At 39.0% G+C, this 24082-nt stretch overlaps 1 protein-coding gene across 1 annotated transcript in view; it reads left to right on the top strand.

Moving 5' to 3' along the window:
• LOC131052008 (ubiquitin-like modifier-activating enzyme atg7) overlaps positions 1 to 24082 on the top strand; it is a 60374-nt gene that overhangs the window by 14972 nt on the left and 21320 nt on the right. The window contains exon 2 of the mRNA XM_057986617.2: positions 13982 to 14251. Within this exon, the coding sequence (XP_057842600.2) occupies positions 14026 to 14251 (226 nt within the window). The 5' untranslated portion in view covers positions 13982 to 14025. The remainder of the gene's footprint in view (positions 1 to 13981; positions 14252 to 24082) is intronic.

Genomic DNA, 24082 nt, shown 5'->3' on the forward strand with positions numbered 1-24082 from the left:
TGCAGACTTGAAGAATTCGACTTGCAAAGTTGTACCATGTCAACAAACTACACTTTTTCCAATGTTCAAACTTCCCAGAACGTATTCTTATATATAAGAAATTGCTTGCCGAATCAAACCCACGCCAACTACTGAAGTATGCACTATATGATTTCTGAACTGAAAGTTTGCTGCAGCTAGAACATAATAATCAAACACAATGTTCTGAGTAAAACCCCTTATCAATCCTGTGTACCCTAGTTCAGTTTGAAGAATTCGAACTCTCCTTCCATTGACAAATTTCATTTTAAATGATTTTCCAAACCTGGTCTCTCACATACAAGAGAAATGTCACATTCGAGGGATTTCATCCCCAAATGCCAAGACAATTTCCAGATTTCTCCAGAATCTCAGTTTCTCAATCTTCTAGAACACAATTTCCAAGATGAGTTTCCAGAATTAAATGCTTTTATTTATCACTTCTTTTTGGCACGCATCCCAAAGCACTATCAATGTGGGATAAATGAGTAATAGAATAAAATAACATCATCCCCTCATGTCTCCACAAAGAAGGGGTACTTTTAATATTTCCTATTTAAACATTAGCTTCAGCATTAAATAACCCCTTAAGTTAAATAATTAAATTTAACTTTAGAAACTTTTGATTTTTGCCTAAACAATTAATTCCTTTATAAAAAATGCAATCCAGGTGAATGAATAAATGCACCAAAAATTTCCCGGCACTATGCTCGAATTGACTTATTATAAATAGTAAGTTCTTGGAAACTTTGACAAATCAATTCCGTTTAGCTTGAAACTAAATTAGCCTAGGCCAAAACCATCATAGATCCCTGCAAAGTCTTGGTTAGCCCTTGGGACCATGGCAAAAAGGGCTAACAAAAAAATGCCAGATAACTGCTAAAAAGGGGATATTACAGTCCACCCCCCTTGAAATTGCTTGTCCTCAAGCAATCTCAGCTCGAGATGCTGTAAGACCTGCTCACCCTCCCAGGTAGCATCCTCTACCGACAGTTCTTCCACTTCACCAAAAACTCCCTGATGACTCGTCTCTGTAAAGTATGCTCCCTAGTTTCCAAAACAGCCTCAAGAACCAAAATAAGCTTCCCCTCATCATCCAGAGGAGGTAACTCTGCTGAAGGTACTGTTGTCATTTTATATGATGAGGTAACTCTACTGAAGGTACTGTGGTAACTCTGCTGAAGGTATTGTTGTCATTTTATGACACCCTTCGTCCATCAGTGAGAACCGACCAGAGATATGTTCCATGGACAAGCGCTGCCCCATCTGATCAAGGATAAAAGCAGTAGAATCATGGTTTGAAGTGTTGCCTTGTTGGAAGTTCCTAGGCCCTCTTTTTCTCTTCCCCTCCGGAACTCCGGAACCTCGAGATTCTAAAGTTCTTTGCCTTAGCCACTTTCTTTCCTGCTCCGGAACTCCAGAACCTCCGAGTTTTGAGGTTCCCTTCCTTCCCTTAGCTTTTCTCCAATTTCTTCGGAACTCCGAAACCCAGAGGTTCCGAAGTTCTTCTCCCTTCCTCTTCCCTTCTTTGGAGCTCCGGAACCGAAGTTCCTTCCCTAAGCTTAGCCCCTCCTCTTCTTCGCCTTTCTCCCTCCTCCTCCATGTTAATGTATGATAGCCTCGGTAAGATAAATGATTGAATGAGAGATAAATGAAGTCTCTCATTCAAACATTTATTATCGTGAGGGGGCACGATCAAGTGATGTCTTGATCGGCCATGTCTAAAAGACATGGCCGGTCAAGGCATTGCTTGACCGTACCCAGCCCACTACATATACCAAATGAAATGTGTGAGAATGGACATTGAAATAAAAATGCTCCTCCTCTCCTGCAACATGAAAGAAGACAATCAGATTTATACAACAATTCAGTGATAGATAATACATAGAACAAGATAAATTTTAATTCTGATCCACAAAATTAACATGGTATTAGAGCCAGGCTTCCTTCTATAAAGCCCAACCGCCTGAAGGAAGATCTGATTAAGATTAGATTGATATCTCCTTGAAAGTCTCGAATATGGCCACATTGCAAGAACTTGTCATCTCAAACTTAAACTACAAGCGTCCCTTGCTGAAGTCAGAAAGTCAGACGTATGTTCAGAAAAATATGTTCTCTAGAAGAAACTCAAGATACCTTGTGATTGAGAGGGAGCTTACTAATCAAGATTGAGCACTTATGAGGTAAAAATTGTAAAAATTGATTATTATTATTAATACTAATAATTATTTTATGGGCCCTGTGTAAATCATAAGGAAGTGACGACTTCCAAATGATTTCCACTTGTATTTTTGAGGTTATTGGAAGGTGACGATCTTACAATAACTCAAGATTGTGGATAGAATCGTTGACAAAGGCAATCCACGTAAAAGCTTGTGGATAGAATCACCGATAGAGGCAATCCACGTAAGAGCTCATGGATAGAATCGCCGACTGAGGCAATCCACGTAAGAGCTCATGGATAGAATCGCCGATTGAGGCAATCCACGTAAGAGCTCGTGGATAGAATCGCCGACTGAGGCAATCCACGTAAGAGCTCGTGGATAGAATCGCCGACTGAGGCAATCCACACAAGAGCTTGTGGATAGAATCGCCGATTGAGGCAATCCACATCTTGAAACTATGGTCCCAAGATAAGCATCATACGATTTATGAATATTGCTCCCAATACCTTTTACATTTATCTTACCTAGCTAAGAGGTAGTGTTAATGCATGATAGCCTCGGTAAGATAAATGATTGAATGAGAGATAAATGAAGTCTCTCATTCAAACATTTATTATCGTGAGGGGGCACGATCAAGTGATGTCTTAATCGGCCATGTCCAAAAGACATGGCCGGTCAAGGCATCGCTTAACCGTACCCAGCCCACTACATATACCAAATGAAATGTGTGAGGATGGACATTGAAATAAAAATGCTCCTCCTCTCCTGCAACATAAAAGAAGACAATCTCTTCTTGATGCATCACCTCCTTTCATTTCAAGCATTCTCTCTTCCCTTTACCTCTGCAAATTGTTAGGATAGGCTTAAGAGTTAGTTTTGAAGTGTTGAGTTAGTTCAACACTTGCACCTAGATTGAGAAGGAAGCCGGCCTTCTCCAGAGATTCAACCCCCTTGTGCAAGGTCCCACACTTCGGGGTTGTTTCCATGTTTCACAAGGTTGCTGAGTTGATAGCTCAGCAAGGGTGCAAGCTTTTGTGATAACATGTACCACATTATGACCCAGCGCCTTTTTAAGGTCGTGACACATGAAACATATTTTGTACCCTGCTGTTTGCCGGCAACTCTAGCTCATAAGCCACCTCACCAACCCTCTTGACAACTCTGAAAGGTCCGTAGTAGCGTGGATTCAACTTCTTTGCACCACTCCTTTTGAGAGTGGACTATCGATATGGCTGCAACATGAGATAAACCATGCCACCCACGTCAAAAGATCTCTCCACTCTATGCTGATCTGCATATTGTTTCTGCTGATTTTGAGCCTTCTGTATGTTTTCCTTCAGCAACCTCATGATATCTTGACTCTCCTGTAAGATAGCCTTAGGTACTCGGCTGTCCCCAAAAAGCAAATCCAAGAAGCTCGGAGCCTCATGACCATAAAGGCCCATAAAGGGTGACATCTGAATGGACATATGATAAGTGGTGTTATAACAATAGTCTCCTAAATGCAACCACTTCACCCATGCCTTCTGCTGCCCTGCGATATAATTGCGGAGGTATCCTTCCACCCACTTATTCACAATCTCTGACTGTCCATCTGTTTGCGGGTGATAATTGGTGCTTGGAGTAAGCTCTGTCCCACACAACCTGAAGAGCTCTTGCCAAAAATTACTAATGAACTTGCTGTCCCTGTCACTCACAATGCTTCGTGGCAATCGTGCAACTTGAATACCTCTCTGAAAAACAATTCTACCGTCTGCACTGCTGTATAGGTGGATGAAATACTGAAGAAATGAGCAAACTTCGTCAACCAATCCACCACAACATATATGCAATCCCTGCTTTGGACCTTAGGTAGGCCCGTAATGAAATCCATCGCAACACTGGCCCACTTCCTCTCAGGAATGGGTAGGGGCTGCAATAAACCACTTGGGAAAGAGTGCTCATGCTTATTTTGTTGACACACTGGGCACTCCCTCACATACTATAATACTTCTGACTTGAGCCCTTTCCAAGTAAAGCGCTCTCTCACTTGCCTATAGGTTTTGAAAAACCCTGGATGTCCTACTAATAGTGAGTCATGGAAAGCTCTCAAAATCTTCTGCTTCATAGCAGATCCTGGCACTAAATAAATCCTCTCCTTGTAAATAATCAAAATCATAAGCCTGCAGTTTGCTAACCCATTTCTGTTGCCTGTCATTCAGATCCTTCTGCCCAAGGAAATGCCTCAAACTGTTATGATCTGTCTTGACGGTAAACTTACTGCCCACTAAATATTGTTTGAATTTAGCCAAGGCATGCATAATCGTTAACATTTCTTTTGTCATATATGCTATAACTCCTCTCAAGCCCCCTCAATTTCCTACTCTCAAAAGCAATGGGGTGTCTATCTTGCATCAATACCGCACCAAGGCCTTCACCCGAGGCATCACAATGCAACTCAAAAGGCCTTCTGAAATCTGGAATGGCCAACACTAGACATGTGCTCATCAACTCCTTGAATCTGTCAAAACACTGCTAAGCTCTGTCTGACCACTCAAAAGCATCTTTCCTAGTCAAATCGGTAAGGGGTGCAGCAGTCTGAGAAAAACCCCTCACAAAGTGGCGGTAGAATCCACACAACCCAAGGAATCCCTTCAACTGAGATATATTCTTCGGTGGCAGCCAATCCATAATAGCCCCCGATTTTCTCCGGATCCACACGAACACCCTCAGCACTAATGATGTTCCCCAAGTACAACAACTATGTCATCCCAAAAGCACGTTTAGACATCTTCGCATACATGGATTCACGCTCAAGAATACTCAACACAAACCTCCTCAGCTGATCTCTGAATGTCCTGTTCATATAGGACTGGAAGGTAGCTGGTCCAGAACAATGTTGTGGCTGATGCCTTGTCCAGAAGGCCCCATTTGAGCTCACTATGCGAGCTTATTGCTGATTGGAGGGAGTTGTTGCTTGCTGATTATGCCAAAAATCAGTTTGCAACCAGCATTATAGAAGGTACTTTTCATGATGAAAGGTACAAATTGGTTGAGGGGTTGATACTATACAAAGGAAGGATCTTCATTGTGGCTGAATCTAATAAGCTAAAGGAGAAGATTTTGAAGACTTTCCATGATATCCCCCTTGCTGGTCACCAAGGTTACTTCAAAACATACAGGCAGATCCGAGAGAGATTTTCTTGGAAGGGACTTAAAAATGATGTCTTGAAGTACATCAAGGAGTGTCACACATGTCAGAGAAACAAAGACGAGCACAATCTGCCAGCTGGTTTGTTACATCCCTTGCCTATTCCCGGTCGAAAATGGGAAAGTATTTCCATGAACTTCATCATTGGATTGCCACGAGCTCAAGGGAAGGATAGTATTTATGTGGTGGTAGACAAGCTAACTAAGTTTGCTCATTTTTTCGCCATCACCAACTCTTTTACAGCAGCTCAGGTTGCTGAAGTGTTCTTTCGAGATGTGTTCAAATTACATGGGTTACCGAAGAACATTGTGAGTGATAGGGACAACAAGTTCCTAAGTGCTTTTTGGCAGGAGATCTTCAGATTATGTGGTACTGTGCTCACTCCAAGCACAAGTTATCACCCACAAACTGATGGGCAGACCGAGATAGTGAATAAGTGGTTGGAAGGATATCTTAGAAACTATGTCTCGGAGCAGCAGAATGCATGGGTGAGATGGCTTCACCTGGGAGAGTATTGTTGTTGGTGAGTGAGTTTTGCAGATTGTGGAGTGTTTTGTGTGGGATTGGAGTGTTTTCTAGTTGCTGGTCGCGGAGTTGTTGAAACTGTATTTTGCTCATACCTCTTGGCCAGGCGATTCTATCATTCTGGGTACCGGCTCATTCATCTTTCCTGCTATTGGCGATACATTCTGTAAGTTTGTGGCCCGTTTATTGAGCATTGAATTTATTAGAGTACATCGAAATTCTCTGGTTAGGCGTGAGGTTTAGGATGTGCATTGGGATGCGTGCCAAATAAATGAGGGTGTTTTGATGGCTCACCTTGGGTTTTTTTTCATCGTTGCTGGTATAGTGTTGGTTTAGAACTGTTTTGGGCTGAATTGGGTATGAATTGAGAGAGATATGAGTGCTTTAGTGGGTTCATAGGCTGTTGGTTATGCATTTCCAGCCTGTAGTTTTGATGTTAGTAGAGTTTCATGTTTATTATCTCTGATGTTCAGCATTACTCTTCTACTCTCACTCTCTTTGTTATTGTAAGGTTAAGTAGTAGTACTACTAACCCATTTTGGTTTGTAAACTCTCATCTCGCTGAAAAGTGGAAGAGGCTGGCTTGCCGCCTACATCAGTTAATTGTAATTCAGTCCTCCCCCCTGCATAAGCGGTTGAGTGATGATTGGTTGTAATGGTCCTCTCGTTGCATAAGCGGTCGAGTTGAGTTTGTGTAATTCAGTCCTCTCGCTGAAATATTGCGGTTGAGTGATTTGTGTCTGCTGTATGTTTCTCTTGGCTGGTTCCCCGCCAAGTTTCTTGTTTTCTCGTTGGATAAGCGGAAGGAGCTGGCTTGCCGCCAAGTATTGTATTTACTTTATCATTTCAGCAGATTTGTGATCTAACGATCCCCTCTTCACCGTATGCTCTCACCTTCCCACATTGGGCACTTGGTGATCGAAAGGTGGAAGGGTTGCTTTTTCAGCAAGCTTTGAGTTTATGCTTTCTAACCTTAATGGGTTCTATGTTGGTTGATGATTCTGATTGGTCTTTAAAAACAAAAAAAAATAACCGGGGTATTACTGGATATATTCTTCGGTGGCAGCCAATCCATAATAGCTCCGATTTTCTTCGGATCCACACGAACACCCTCAACACTAATGATGTTCCCCAAGTACAATAACTCTGTCATCCCAAAAGCATGTTTAGACATCTTCGCATACAGGGATTCATGCTCAAGAATACTCCACACAAACCTCCTCAATTGATCTTTGAATGTCTTGTTCATATAGGATTGGAAGGTAGCTGGTGCATTAGTCAAGCCAAAGGGGATGACTAAGAACTCGAAGTGTCCATAATGACACCTGAAAGCTGTCTTCTCCACATTTTCCTCCCTAATTCGAATCTGATGATAGCCGGATCTCAAATCTATTTTGGAGAAGTAGCAGGCACCATGTAACTCATCTTTGAGTTCATCAATATGGGGAATTGGATATATCTGTTTTTTATCGTTTTCTTGTTCAATTCTCTGTAATCAATACACATCTTGAAAGTACTGTCCTTCTTTTTAACCAACACCAGTGAAGAAGCAAACATGCTCTTACTAGGTTTGATGTGCCCCATCTCGAGAAGCTCTTTGATAGCCTTCTCGATCTCATCCTTATACCTTTTTGGATGCCTGTAGGGTGTAGTAATAACAGGTTTTGCTCCCTGTAATTCTATAATATGCTCAATCCCCCTATTAGGAGGTCTACCTAGAGGTATGTCACCAAACACTCCAAAGTGTTTGGTCAACAGTGACTAAACCTGTGGTGGATAATACTGCTTCTGCTGTCCCGTTCCCTCTGGCATCACTAAAATCTCAGCTTCCCACTGCTCCTGGTCATGACAAATCAACCTCTCCATTCATCTAAGTGAAATTGTTGTAAGACCACCATCTGACAACCCACGAAGTACCACTTTCTTGCCTTGATGCTCAAATCTCATTTCAACTCTCTCCAAATTAAATGTAAACTCAATTAGAGAACTCATCCAAGTCATGCCTAGTATGACATCATAATCTCCCATGTCTACAACATAGAAATCATCAACCAATTCATAATCTCCAATCCTCATGTGCAAATTAGAAATTTTCTGCGTACATAGGATTTTATGCCCACTAGCCACTATAACTCTGAATCCATCATGCTCCTTTGTCTGTAATCCCCATTTCGCCACAACCTAAGCATTGATAAAATTATGAGTAGCACCCAGTGTTTATCAATGATATCACTAGCTGCCCCTGAATCACATCTCGCACCTTAAAGTTAATTGATTTATGATTCCCTGTCAAGCGCGCAATCACTCTATCATCACTGCTATCCCCATCGGCTGCTGATTTACTATTGCTGTCCCCTAAAGATGATGAACTATTTGAACATGAGAAGGATCCCAAGGCTCCCTGCAATGAAAACATAATTTCTTCCTTCTGAGTTCATTTCGCTGGTCATTATCTAATTTCTTAGTACCCTCACGTGGCTGGTGTGAATCTTTATGAGATGTTTTTTTATCTTTGTCCTTCTTGTAATAAGAGTCCTTAGATTTTAATTTGCTCTTGTAGGATGAGGGTGCCAAGTCCTTAGCCTTTTTGATGGCCTCCTGCAATGTCAAAGGATCATGACCCTTGACCCAACCTCGTAAAGGATTTGAAAGACCATCCATAAATAAGACAACAAGTCTCCTCTCTGAAATATCAGTCACTAGCACTGCTAATCGCTGAAATTCTGAAATATACACATCTACTGATCCCCACTGTCTAAGCTGTGCTAATTCTTTGAAATGCAACTCAGGATCCTTGGTGTCAAACCTCTCAATCAATCGTTCTGTGAACTCAATATAAGAAGTAATCTGCCCATGTCCCATAATTACCATACCGTGGTGCTACCACTCACGAGCAACTCCATCAAGGTGTATAGCAACATACTTAATAGCTTCCTCCTTAGACATAGGATTCAACTGAAGGTAAGTATCCACCTTTTGGACCCAAGCTCGTGCTGTAGTCTTACCAGAAGCATCAAAATAAGGTAAAAACAATTTACCCACTTTCTTCCTTAGCTTATAATTTAGGTTCTTGTCACCTGAATGAGGCATGTGTCTCATCTCACATCAATATAGTCTCGAAGAGTTATAGCTGCCTGAAAGTCCTGTCCACCGCTCTCCCAATCTCTCCGAAACTGATCCTGTAAGTCTACAATCTGCAGTTCAACAGCTGGCTAAACTGAAACTCTAGGTGTAAAGATGGGTATGAGAGTCTAGAACTCGCTGTCCTAGCGGGCTGTGTTGCGTGACCAAAATTATCTGCCATTTGCCCTCCTCTATTTCGGTTGTTCCCACCATTTTGTCCATTATTTCCCCCTTGCTGATTATTAATTCCACCTTGCTGATTATTGATTCCTCCTTGTTGATTATGTAGTCCACCTTGTTGATTGTTTCCAGCGTTACGACCACCAAGGTTATTCACATTTATGCCCATTTGTCTAGTTATCATCTGTGTCAATAAATCCAACCGTTGATTCTGCTGTTGTGCCCTTTGTTCTGCTAGCTGCTGCCCTTGTACCAGCGTGTCTAATAACTGAATAAACCTTTCCTCTCTCAGATCCCTTCTTTCACCCATATTTTCTGTTGAGAATGAATCACTTCTTCAAAAACAGGAAGTTCGTTTGGGTAAGTGATTATGGGAATAGAATCTCCCCGTTGTGAAGGGGACCCTCGATTAATACCCAAAATACCAGACGATGTTTGTCCTTCAGGAACTAATGGTGGTTGCTACTCTTTTCTGAGTTCTCGTTTACAATATCTCCTTCTCTTTCACTCATTGACCTTCACAGGTTGGCAGGTCTTAAAGCTCTGATACCACTGTAATGGTCTGACCAATGTGATTTTCTTCCTGCGACTAACTGCTGTTATTCTGTCAAATAGATAGATAACTGATCCTTGTCTCTGTTTACTTTTTGTACTCTGTGGTTTAGTTGAAATTTGGTGCGTTTGATTTCATACATTCATTCATGCATATACTCATGGAAAGTAACTCAATAACAACAAGTATTCAAGATGACTTTGTTTGTAATCATAAGACATATTTCTGTATAATATCAAGCAGAACTATGGACAGTAAATAATGGTTAATTAATCCATTGTCTTCAGCACTTATGGTTTAAAATCATTTCCTTACTAACAATTGAGTCATTAAGTTCAAAGTAACATTTACTTTCTTTCAAACTGCAGTAAGTAAACTGAACCTGGGATTATGAGTATTCATGGGGTGTCCTTCCCAATCCTATCGATCCAAATTCCCTCCACAACTTCACCTTCGTCTGCCACGCAGCCTGTAATGGAGCAGCATTCCCACCATGACTAATCTGATCGCCACAGTGCAGTAACTTATTCCACGCACACGAGAAGGAATAAACACGTCCAGTTCTGGAGTTCAAGTTTGCTCTGTTTTAATGTTTGTGCCCAGTCACAAACTTATTTTTCACGCCCAGCAGGATAAAAACAGAATCAACCACTGAGTCACATGCCCAGCCTGATGATGAATTCGCTCCCAGGAAAGAGGTGTTCCCTGCGCTCAGCCTGTAATGCCTTATACGCCCAGCCCCAAGACGTAACACTTCACACAGTAGATATTAAATCCCACGCCCTGGTAAAGGAATTTAGTTCACTGTTTGCAGACTAGAAGAATTCGACTTGCAAAGTTGTAGCATTTCAACGAGCTACACTTCTCCCAATGTCCAAACTTCCAGAACGTATTTCTATATATAAGCAGTTGCTTGCTGAATCAAACCCATGCCAAATACTGAAGTATGCACTATATGATTTATGAACTGAAAGTTTGCTGCAGCTAGAACATAAATAATCAAATACAATGTTCTGAGTAAAACCCCTTACCAATCCAGTGTACCCTAGTTCAGTTTGAAGAATTCGAACTCTCCTTCCATTGACAAATTTCATTTTAAATGATTTCCCAAACCTGGTCTCTCACAGACGAGAAATGTCACATTCGAGGGATTTCGTCCCCAAATGCCAAGAAGATTTCCAGGTTTCTCCAGAATCTCAGTTTCTCAATCTTCTAGAACACAATTTCCAAGATGAGTTTCCAGCATTAAATGCTTCTATTTATCACTTCTTTTTGGCACACATCCCAAAGCACTATCAATGTGGGATAAATGAGAAATAGAATAAAATAACATTATCCCCTTATGTCTCCACAAAGAAGGGGTACTTTTAATATTTCCTATTTAAACATTAGCTTCAGCATTAAATAACCCTTTAAGTTAAATAATTAAATTTAACTTTAGAAACTTTTGATTTTTGCCTGAACAATTAATTCCTTTATAAAAAATGCAATCCAGGCGAATGAATAAATGCACCAAAAATTTCCCAACATTGTGCCCGAACTGACTTACTTTAAATAGTAAGGACCTAGAAACTCTGACAAATCAACTCCGTTTGGCCTGAAATTGAATTTGCCTAGGCCAAAACCATCACAGATCTCTGCAAAGTCTTGGTTAGCCCTTGGGACCATGGCAAAAAGGGCTAATGAGAAAGCGCCATATAACTACCAAAAAGGGGACATTACATACCTAAACCAGGGTTTGAGTGGTTGTTAGTTCCACCTTTACTAGACTAATTAATGAGAATGTTATCAATAAGTTTTAGTCTTGTGTTGTAAACTTGTCGTGGGTGTGCCCTAGACGAGGGTACTGTTATTATCGATTGCTACTCACATGATTTTATGGCTGTTGTCCTATGACTTAACGCCTTGGTATTGTTTGTCATGAATCTATTGTGAATGGTTATTAATCTCAACACGTTTCCTTTTACATTTCATGACAACTTATAGGCAAACTTACTGTAGTCATCAAATTCTTACACTATCACTTCATGGTGTTTGAGCATTTGTATTATCACACATTCTTCCTTTCTATCCTTTGGCGTACTCCATATAGATTTTCATGGCATTGCTATGTTCAACAATCCCTATGTTGTTTTTATTAGTGTCATACCAATGTTATTTAGGGGACTGTGAGACTCATGTTTGTAGAAAGAAGGGCCTTATAATCTAAAACATGCACCTCTTTTTAATTTGAATGCAAGAATATGGCTTTTGAAACAGTTGTAAGTACTCAAAAAACACACATGGAATAAATGCTGAAAACACGTCAGACATAAATGATGCAATGTACATACATACACATAAGGCATGAAGTATGCACGTAAGGCATGAATCATACATACATGCAAGGCATGAAGCAATATACATAAACACACAAAAGGCATGAAGCATACATGTAAGACATGTAGCCATACACATAGAAGTGCAAAGCTGGCCTTCTTGATTTTATTCTTTGATTTTTTTAAGAAGGGGAGATGAATAGTTTAACCCTAATTGTATGGCAGTTAAGTAGGTTTGTCCCACAGGTTGGCAGGATTAATGTTCTGATACCAATTGTAATTTCCCCTTTTGGGATATACCTAAAATTTGCCAAAAATAACAATAACAATAATACAATTTATTTGCAAGAGTATTCTTTTACTAAATTTCACCATAGCAATTGAATTTAGGAAAATAATCAGTTAATGTTAAAATAATAATTAAAACTCTTATTGTAATCATGCACACTATAGCTTCAACCATATTAGAAACAGTTTAACCCTAATTGTATGGCAGTTAAGTAGGTTTGTTCAACAGGTTGGCAGGATTAATGCTCTGATACCAATTGTAATTTCTCCTTTTGGGATATACCTAAAATTTGCCAAAAATAACAATAACAACAATACAATCTATTTGCAATAGTATTCTTTTACTAAATTTCACCATAGCAATTGAATTTAAGAAAAATATTAGAAACGTGAGGGGAAAGCACCATAGGATACCGGGAGACTATCCTCCCCAATTAAGCCCAAGGGCACTGAACATCCAGCCAAGACAATCCAACCCCTTGGCGGACAAATACCAATCCAATCCCTGGCCCACAAGTACCAACTCAATGGGTGTCTACTCAATTGAGGGGACTCATACTCCTGCATCTTTCTATTATGTTTCCTTTGCCAGTTTCTAATATGATTGCTTTACTAAAATCATATATAATTACTTATCCTAAATCTTTGATGGATTTGCAATGTAATTCATAATAAATAAATTAAAGACTTCATGAGAGATTTCATGATATTCAATAGATTTTCTATATTGCATACCACACACTTTGTTCTAAATATCAAATGGCTGTCTTAATTCTGAATTCTGTTCAGAACTCCATTTGCTGATCTTGTTTTATGTCTTCTCTCAAATGAAGATCTGCCTTATATATCTCTTAAGAGGGATGGAGGGACGCATCTCTTTGCCAAGATCACCACCCTTCCAAGTGAGGTGTCTCTTCTAACTGACTGCTGCCTTTCCCTAACCTAGTTGGCCACTTAGAACTGCTGATATTTATTTTTTCTTCTTAGTCAGGTCGGCCTCTTAGAATAATCCATCAATTTCCTGGGCTTAGTTGGCCCTCTTCCAATAACTATTATAATGGTTTTTTATTTGTAATATTAGTCGGCTTTAGTTGTTAATGCCCAGGTTTAGTTGTCATTAAGGCTGCTATTCGTCTTGTGAGTTAGTGTTGTCAGCAAGGGGCATGACATTGGATTAAGCGACCTTAGATCTGCTGTCATTGAATACTTTTTGGCTGATTTTCTGGGTTTGGCTGATAGAATAGTTGGTGTCATCAATTTGCTGCCATTAAAGAAGGTTTTCAGATCTGTTCATGTAGCCCCCAGACACTGTACAATTTCAGCTCCATTATGTCTGGCACCTATTCAAGGTTTTGTACCCTTTTGTACAGTTGTATGAACTGCTGTAAGTTAGATTGTTGGTAAAATAAATATTGTTGTTCGTCTAAAGTGCCGTTCATAGGATCTTTTGCTGTCATAATAGTTATATTTGCCTTAATTTAATATTCATGGTGCATGTGGGTTTATAATTAAGGGTTTTATAACATATTTCCAGCTTTCATACATCAATAAATTGATTACTTTTAGCATTTGAGCGTTTCATAATTCATAATGTTGTCTTCTGTATATTGTTTTTTGGCAGGCTATTTATAGTTATTTGGAGGGAGTGGATTTTTGTTTGAAAAAATGACGGATGAGATGGGCCAAGGTGCTACAGAAGTTGTAACAGCTGCAGATGGTGGAGCATCTTCATCAACAACTGCTAATGAGGGAGGAGAAAATAACTTAAATCCTAATTCAGTATTGCAGTTTGCACCGTGGCAGAGCACAGTGGAAGAGGGTTTTTGGAGAAAGTTAGCCAACCTAAAACTCAATGAGCTTGGCATTTCTCAACACCCAATTGAAATCACAGGTACAAAAAATGTTCAGCATTAGTTATTTACTAAATTAAAAAAAATGGATTTGTGTAATTAAAAACGGTTATAACAGTTCAGATGCTAACTTACTACCGAAGATACATATAATTTGCAACATGCAATAATTTAACAGTTTAGATGCAATATGTTTTTATAATTTTTTTTAACTTGCATTAAAAATGTTGTTTAAAAGAACATACAAAATTCTGGATTTAACTTCATCTATTCTAGCTAAAATGAACTCTGCAAGCAATCATGGTATTCCTTGAAATGAGTACCAACTTTATTCAAGCATAGAAAGCATGGGGCCTGCGGGAAATCTCCACCAATCACAGACTCTTTTCAAACTATTGTTTGGCAACATAAAGAAAGGAAGGGCCTTTCCAATAGGCCGTAGAGATGTTGAAAAGACATTAAGATATGGGAGGAAGGAAGAACATTTAATTGACCCTCTGGTTCACTTATCAGCTGCTGCTCCAAAAATGGAGGGACGGGATTTTATTCTATTTGAAAAAATGGCGGATGAGATAGGCCAAAGTGCTACAGAAGTTGTAACAGCTGCAGATGGTGGAGCACCTTCTCCAACAATTGATAATTAGGGAGGAGAAAATAACTTAAGTCTTGTTAAAGTGTTTTTTATGCACTTCAAACACAGAATAAAATAATAAGTATTCTGTCCTCACTTGAACAAGGAAAATTTATATGCTAAATAATGTGATCAAGTAAGGCAACCCCAAGGTTTTTGTAGTCAGGTCTTGACAATGCACATGGATAGACCCAGTTGATATGATGTGATATGCTGGTATCACAAAGGGACTCACGTTTATGAATTGCAGCTGGAATGTGGAGACTAAATAACTCAAATTCAAACAAAAGACAAAAGGGAAAGGGTTTAGAGAATCTATATGCTAATCCGAAGAACAATGATGATGATGAATAATGCTTTGATAGATAAACTCCTTCAAACCAAGCTTTGCTTTGCCATGATAACAACAACTACACAAAATTGATGTGATATCCTAAGACAGTGAATCATTTTCATTATTGCAAATATTCATACAAATACCCAATGCTGGCGCAACTTGAACAAATATTGACAAGCGAACTTAGCCACAATAACAAGGTTTAGGCTAATTTACATTGTAGTTTACAATCAACAAACCACAATAAGTATGAACCAAGGCATTCATCACATATCGTTGCATTTCTCCATCAAGATCAATGAACTTTATCTAAAACTTGAATTGAAACTTGAGAAGTAGAAACCATGCAACATGTTGAAATAATGCTCGAAAATTCACCATATCTTCAATGAAAGTAGTATGTTGAAATAATGCTCGAAAATTCACCATATCTTCCCTTGTATTCTACTCCTACTACTCTATTCTATTAACGTTTGTACTATTAACCTTTTCAATTGAGAAGGTGATGCCTTATATAGACATCCCAATTACAATTCAAGGGCCAAGATTGATTTGAAATTAATGACCAAGATTTAACAATAAAACCTTAATTAGGGTTAGTTACAACTAACTCCTCTTTGACCAATGAGATCATTACATTGCTTTGAATACACGTCCTTTTAGGTGAAAGACCAATAAGAAATGAGGTTAGGTACATTGAACTTAGTGCCCTACACGTGTAGTTGTCCTTCTTGGGATGAGTCGGGTTCATTGAACTTAGACGCTTTGACTTGGAGTAACTTGATTAGTTGATGATGATTGGATGCCACCTCAAATACTTGCACGCCATGTAGACCTCATCACAAGCAATCTCTCTTGATACTCAATATTATCCAATCCTTAGATGAATGTGATGGGTCATATTCCCGAATTGCATCATTCTTGACGTCTCCATTAGATGAATTTCTAACTTTGATTAACTCTTCTAAAACTATCCGCTTGTGAGATGCATTCCTTGCTATTCATCTTCTTATTCTCTCACCTTCATGATGTTATTGCTTGATCTTCATGTGTGGTCGTTGCAAGTATATCCTCCATCCGTATTTGTTACTTGTGCATGATGTCCTTGACTGGGATTACCTCCTTGTTACTGACCTTTATCTTGGATTTTTCGAAGGAAATTCAAGATTGTTGTAGCATCTTTTTTCATGTCTTAGTTCTTGATCTTGCCTCTTGGTGTAACTCTGTAATGTTCCCTTCCACTTGACGAGCAAATAAAAGATTGATTTTCTCTAGCCTTTACTATTTCCTTAGGCTAGAGCTAAATTTAATTTATAAGGGAATAAAAAAATATAATTAAATATGAAAGGGTCAAAAGCTAGAGTATTTAATCTTTCATATTTAGTTATTTTAATGGGGCCACTTCAGTGATGATTTAAATTTTTCCTAGGCCAACCTATTAATGTGTCAAGGGGGGCGACTCTTTTTGTAAAAGCTAAGTGAAAATTTATATAACTTGAACGGCTTATGGAAGATGATATAATTATTCTCGTGCCTTTGTGAAAACATATCAAAGCCTGACTTTTTGGTGTAAAGCGACATGGCCAAGTCAAGGATTTTTTATGAAGTCGATTTATATAAGTGGGGTAACTTTATTCCAATGAAATATTATTAATATTACATGAAGTCATGCAAACAAGGTAAAAGGCGAAACATAAAGTGAATTGGGTTTAGACGGATGACATTCATTCATGCTATTTTAATCTCCATTTTATCGAACTTGCTGGAAGGCGTGTTGTTTCTCATTTCTAGGACGAAAACCCTAGCACAGTGGATGGTTGGGATGAAACCCTAATGTCCAGAGTGTAGCATCATATTTTGACAAAGCTTGGAGCTTGACCTTGGGTGCAGCTCGTGAAGATTTAACAGCTATAAGCGGCGCCTAGGGCATGGACGTCTCCATTCACAGGTGATTCCCATCACCAGGATCAGCGCAGGTGCAAAGGCTAAATCCGAAATCAAAGAGATTAAAAAGAGACTGTGTTGTGATTGGGAGGGTCGCAGCATAAGAAGAAGACAAGGTCGAAGTTAATTAAAGCTTACCGTACTCATTCATAGATGAATCATTGTTCATCAAGTATATCTTCAGCTGTTAAAGGGGAACTGTTTAACCTGATTGAGGTTGCTTTCATCATTCAAGGAATTTCTGCTGAAAGACAAGCCAGAATACTGTGTAAATCCAAAATCAAAGAGGTGATTCAGAGGTTGTATTCTTGCAGTATGTTGCATCGTACCTTTCCAGAATGAGAGGTCAGTCATGATGTTTTTATAGAAGGCACTTGCTGAACTTGAATAATTGTCAGAAGAACATTGATTCTGGTTAGGAATGAATGAAAATAATCATCTATATTTAGCTAGATGTCTGTACTTGAAAAGAAAGCTTATTTCAGTTTGAAATTTATAATCGATAATTTATAGTTGCATTTCTTCCATATTGCACTCTACAAACATATGTTTACATTTATTGTGAGCAATATACAAGATTATCAAATCCAATCCAAACTCAAAAAGTAAACAAGACAGCTTGCATACAAAGTGTTTGACCAAATGTCATTACACAAAAAACAGAAAATTCAGGGATAATATGACTGTATAAGCTTAGGGTTCTTACAAACTCGATCCTCCATGTGGTTGAACTATTCTTCATTGCATTGTAGGGTCCTTTCATCCTTGGAGTATGAATGTTTCCTCCCTTAACATTGTGGAATCATCTTTCTTCTCCTCGAATGCATTAATCTTACTCTTCCTTTAGCATTTCATCTCTTATATTTGCTCATCCATGATGTTGATCTTCTTGTTGTATGTTGTTTGCCATGTGGCAGAGTCTTCATCTTCCTTGGGTCTTAGATCTTGACTTTGATCTCCACTTTTGCATTACTTGAACTTAGCTTCTTCTTGCATGTTATCATCTTGATTTCTTCATCCTAAGTCGTGAAGTGTTTGTCTCTCATACTGTGAAGGCCTCCTTGGAGTAGCTCCTCTTCTACCTTCATTGTCATCTTTCATCTTTGCCTTGCTGAATCTTCCACCATCGGCCCCTTCACATGATTTGATTTCCCCATGTGAAGTGTCTCTTCTTTATGCATCATTTTTCGCATCGGTCATTCCTCACGCTCCCTTGCAATTTTTCCACATTGTGAATTTGATTCTATACTATCGTTCGCTTGCAATGTTCCTACAAAAGAACACATTAAGGAAAAAATATGATAATTCAAATCTGGAAATTGCACTTTAAATTGCTTGCCTTTGTACTTGAAATCTGGAAATTACTCTTGTTAAATTGCTTTAAAATCTGGAAATGATTGGTATTAATAATACAAAACAGAAATTGCTAATGAATGAAATAAAATCTGCTCTGATTTTTACAACAGTTTTGGTCTTTCTCCTTTGATCTGCCTTGTTTCAATGTCTTTTGTTCTCTTTTGCAAACTGTAGGTGGAGGAGTGAATGGTGTTTGAGCTGTGAAAATAATTTCCACATTTACTCCTCATCACGTGGCATCTTTCTTACTTGAATTGATCTTTTAAAACCTTAATGTCGCTGATGATGATCAGAAACTATTGTGAAAGTAATCAATTTCTGCTCTTTATTTCGAATCACCTGTGTCCTTAATACCTCGATCTGCTCCTTGAATTAATGGATTTATGTTTGAATTTGAATTGTGAAGTAACAAATATGAGTTCTCACTCCTATATATGCTTTAATCACCTCATAAGAAAGGGTTGGCTAGGCTCTATTTCTTTACATGTTTCATACACCTTTGTCCACGTTTCATATGTATTTTCTAAACCGAGTCGGTCTTATTACATGCGCTACATCATTATTTTCCTACGTTACCCCAAGTTTCCGGGACGGAGGGACGGGGGGACGAGTTTCCGGGACGACAATTTATATTGCCAAATTTGGGGACGGGGGGGGACGGCAAAGGGGACGGCTATATAAAATATAGGGAAAATTTAAAATATATAGGAAAATTCTAAATGTTCATATGAAAACATGGATAAAGCATGCATCTATACATTATATTCGTATGAAAACATGGATATAGCATGTGTATGATACTATGAAAACATTTTAGAATGCAAACATCGAACATACAACATTATCAAGAGACTCAATACTCAATATGCACTCATAATTCAGAATTTCAATTCATTCACATTGTCAATATGCATATCATAATATATATTAAAGAAATAACATACAAAATGGCCGAAGGCCACACTGCTGCCATATTGTTTCATTGTCAATTGCGATATGGAAATCAAAATAGTACTAAGTAAATACTAAAAAGCAAAGTATAATATTTATTATTTAATATTTTATTATGTAATTTATTTTCTATTTATAAATTTTAAAATTTATAATATGAATTAGTTTAAAATTATGAATATTTGATATGAATTAATAAATTTAATGTTGCCTTTTAATTTTTGATAGAGGGCCCATGTTAGAAAAATAATAAAATATAGATAGTCTTATTTTGATTTCATAACTATTCAAATTCAATAATAAAAAAATTGATAGTCGTTTTAAAAAATTTTTCAATATAGAGGGCCCATGTTAGAAAAATTAAAAAAAAATTGAAAATACGATTTTTTTTTTAATATTTTTCCCTAGCTCTAGATGTGGGGGAGGTCTAGCCGTCCCCAATCCGTTCCCAGCCGTCCCCCCCGTTTCGGGGACGTCCCCTCAAAATTCTGACAATTTGGGGACAGGGGGGGATGTCCCCTGGCCGTCCCCAAGTCCCCGAAACGTCCTCGGGACTGGGACGGGGGTTTTCAGGTAGGGGACGCGTCCCCGAGTTTCGTAGTTATTTTCATGTCTAGTGAGGCCCGATACCTTGGGTCGGCCTTACTCCCCTCCCACACATTTTACCTTGCATATGCTGGTCGGCCTACTCACACTTCAAATAAATTGGCTCACCTTTAGGTTGGCAGTATATTTACCCTTTGCACACCCTATATATACATGGCGGGATTTTATGATCAGTATGCAATCCAAATCCAATTTTATATCTACTCTGCTTCTGATTTCGGGTTTTAGGCATGATTATATAAGAAATCGGGATTTTCACTACAGCATGTAAAAAAGTGGGATTTGAGCATCCTTCTGCATGATTTCGGGGTTGTGCACCTCTTGTGTATAACTGGGTGGGATTTTCACAAGTTTGTGTAATGCAGGTTGTGGTTTTGATGTGAGTATGTATAATGCAAGGTGGAATTTAGACTAACCTATGTAATGCATGGTGGAGACAAGAAGGGCTTGGGCATTAAATTCCAAAAGTCTTAAGTGGTCTTGCAATGAATGGCATGGATTTGATGAACCTATGCAATGCAGATCGGGATAATCAATTGCTCATGTAATGCAAGGTGGAAGCTAGGGCTTGTCATGTATTTAAGAAGTGGAGTTTTGACCTGGCCATGTAATGTATGGTGGAATCCCAAAGGGTTTATGTAATTACTTGTGGAGATTGCACCTTCTCATGTAATATATAGTGTGGAATATTGATGCCTCCATGTACTGACTTCCGGAAATTGAATGAAGTCATGCATATGAAAGCAGGTCTTTCTCTGATGAACCTGTGAAATGGGGCCACTTGGCTTGGACGGCAATGCTAGCTGCCAACTATGCACTCTTGTCCTTTAGCAGAAAAATTATATTTTGTTTTGTTGTGACAGCCTATCAGATTTTGTTTTGTAGTGTCAACCGACTTCTTGAAGCTTCTTGAAGAAAATCAAATTTTGTTTTGTGTCTTCTACCAACTACTTGAAGGGGGCCAAATCAGATTTGCTTTGTCTTCTAGGGACAAACCGCCCTAGGGTTTCTTTTTGGCAACTATGTGCCAACTGTCTGCCACTATTTGTAAATTGGAAGCTTCTACCAACTTCAGCCAACTCGCTACTAACTGTGGTTTGCCTCTTTATAGACTGGCATCCCTTCATTGAAGGCAATCAGATCGTTTACTTGCCTTGCACTACAAGTTAATGTACCACCCCAAGTTGGTATATATTGAAGACTCTACTTTGTTTTTCGGGATGCTGAATATTTTGTTCTGCCTTTGTGCACGATTTGGGTCTTGGGACAGAACCCCCAAGGGATCGCCATTGCTGCTGTGTGTTGCTGTTCGAGCTCTATATGGTCTTGAGACGAAACCCTCAAGAGCTATCCTCTGCTGTGTGTTGCTGTTCGAATTCTATATTGAGTTCTGTGTAATCTGAAAGCTTAAATTGCTGCTGTAAAGAAAATTCTATATCAGTTCAATAACAAATATATTCCTGAATTTCCAGTTACTGGTTCAGAAAAACAGTGTTAGATCATATAAACCTTAAGGTCTTTACACTTTCATCGGAGCTTCAACCCTGCCAGTGGTGGGTTCGTTTTATGAGTGAAAGGGAACAGCGGTATGTTCAGAGAGAGAAAGAAGAGTTCCAGTATGGGCGACAATGATGAAGACAGAAGAAGCAAGGGCCTTCTTTAAGCGTTCTGAAACCCTGCATCTCGGTCTAGCAGAGACATTAAAGGAAGTCACCTAATTGCCGAGAGGGCTTAAACAGAATCAAGATGGCAGGAATTCCGTTGATGAGAGGGGTGAAGGAAGCGTTGCTGATAAAGGAAAGTCTATCTTTTAGGGTGAAGGAAGCAATTTCAAGCAAAATCTGTCCTTGGTAGTGAGAGGAATTGAGCCAAAACATTTAGGGATAATTTATTGCCAAACGAAGCGATCAAGAAGGATCAACCCGACCAGACTGATGAAATGAATTGCCTTTTGGCAGAATACAGTATGTTAAGCGAAGCAGTTAAGAAGAACATGTCTTTCCTTGAGTATTTTGGACTGAAAACAAAAGGTGGATATAGGAGGAAGGAGTATGATGGAAGAAAAGAGATTCAACAACGCCTGGGCAAAATTACTTTACCTAATTTTGATGGAACAAGTAGTACTACAGCAAGATCTTGTTTACAAAAGCTGGACACTTATTAAACCCAATGATAGAAGAAGAAGCCATAAAGTTTGCCACCTTACACTTGGAAGGATTAGCCCACCAGTGGTGGTACTATGGGCTTGTAACTCAAGGTCATGACTCTTTCCACCATAGAAGATTTCAGCCAAAGGCTGATGGAAAGATTCGATAGAACTGACCTCGAAGTTCTTTTCTGTAACCTAGACCAATTGAAGCAAGAAGGTAGAGTGGACGATTATGTATCAAAATTTCAGAGCCTTGTGGTAATGGTGCCTGATGTGACAGATAGGACGCTGATAGTACCCTTTGCAGAAGGATTAGTTGAGCCACTTAAGGGGTTGCTTAAAGCCTTAAACCCATCAACATTCCAAGAAGCCATCACAACAACTCTCAACTTAGAGGATTCAGTGGTCAAGGATACTTTCAGCAGTAAGAGGACAATTCCACCCATACAGTTCAAGAAAACTTTTCAAAAAACTCCAATACCTTCGAGAGTGCCTTTAGCAAGGCCCAATCAAACGGAAGCTAGTAGAAATGAGGTGAGACGAAAGAAGCCGTGCTTTACATGCAAGGAACCATGGCAACCTGGGCATCGATGCTTAGGTAAAGGGAAATACATTATATTGAGGTAATCTCCGATGATGAAGCAAAAAGTGAAGCAGTTGATGTCGAAAATGAAACATACAAAATTGAGAAGCCTGAAGAGGGTACACTTGCAGATCTTACCGGAGAACCACATTATACTGCATTCCGCATAAAAGGCATTTTGAAGGGACAATGAGTTATCATCCTCATTGATAGTGGAGCCACCTATAATTATGTAAATGAAGAAATAGTAAGGGAGGCTTAGTTTGGACACAACTCCAATTGAAGGGTTTGGAGTAAAGGTAGCCAATGGGACTACTCTTTCCTGCACCCAGAAGGTTCCCCGAATGGAATTGTCTACAAGGGAATATAAGTTAAAGGACGATTTTTATGTGATTGACATGGATATGGAAGTAGTTCTGGGTTGTCAATGGTTGCATGCAGATTAGCCATCGGAAGTTGGAGATGACTTTCCTATATAATGGGGAAAAGATAGTTTTGCAGGGAATTTCCAACAAAACAATGGAAATATCAGCCAAAAACATGGAGTGGGTGTTCCATAAGAAACAAGTAGGTTGGGCAGCAATGTGCCTTATTACTAATGCCAATGATGCAAAGAAAGAAGGTGCTAACAACATGCAGATTCAAATTATTTTGGACAAACATAATAAAGTCTTCAGAGACATACCCCCCCGGGTTACCTCCTAGTAGGGGTTTCCAGCACATCATTGTACTTGAAGAGGGGGCAAAACCGGTGATGATCACTCCATATCACCATCCGAAGGTTTACAAGGAATAAATTAAAAAGGCAATTAAAAAGTTACTTGACATGGGGCATATAAGACCTAGTTCCAACCCTTCTGCATCTTCCGTAGTGCTGGTCAAGAAGAAAGATGGAACCATGAGGATGTGCATTGATTATCGAGCTTTCAATAAGAATACTATAAAGAATCGTTATCCAATACCACGCATTGATGAATTGATTGATGAGTTACATGGAGCCAGCTTCTTCTCCAAAATTGATTTGTGTTCAGTATACCATCATATCAAAGTTCGGGATGAAGACGTACACAAGATAGCATTCCGGTGTCACTATGGGCACTATGAATTTTTGGTGATGCCCTTTGGTTTAACAGATGCTCAAGTAACTTTTTAATCATGTATGAACTAGGTGTTTATTCACCAGTTAAGAAAATTTGTTCTTGTCTTTTTTGATGACATCTTAGTTTATAGAAAATCTTGGGAAGATCATCTTAAACACTTAGATGAAGTGTCGGGAATCTTAGAGTAGTAGTCCTTTTATGCCGAAGCTTCCAAG

The sequence above is a fragment of the Cryptomeria japonica genome, chromosome 10 (assembly GCF_030272615.1).
Source record: "Cryptomeria japonica chromosome 10, Sugi_1.0, whole genome shotgun sequence".
NCBI classification, from domain to species: Eukaryota; Viridiplantae; Streptophyta; class Pinopsida; order Cupressales; family Cupressaceae; genus Cryptomeria; species Cryptomeria japonica.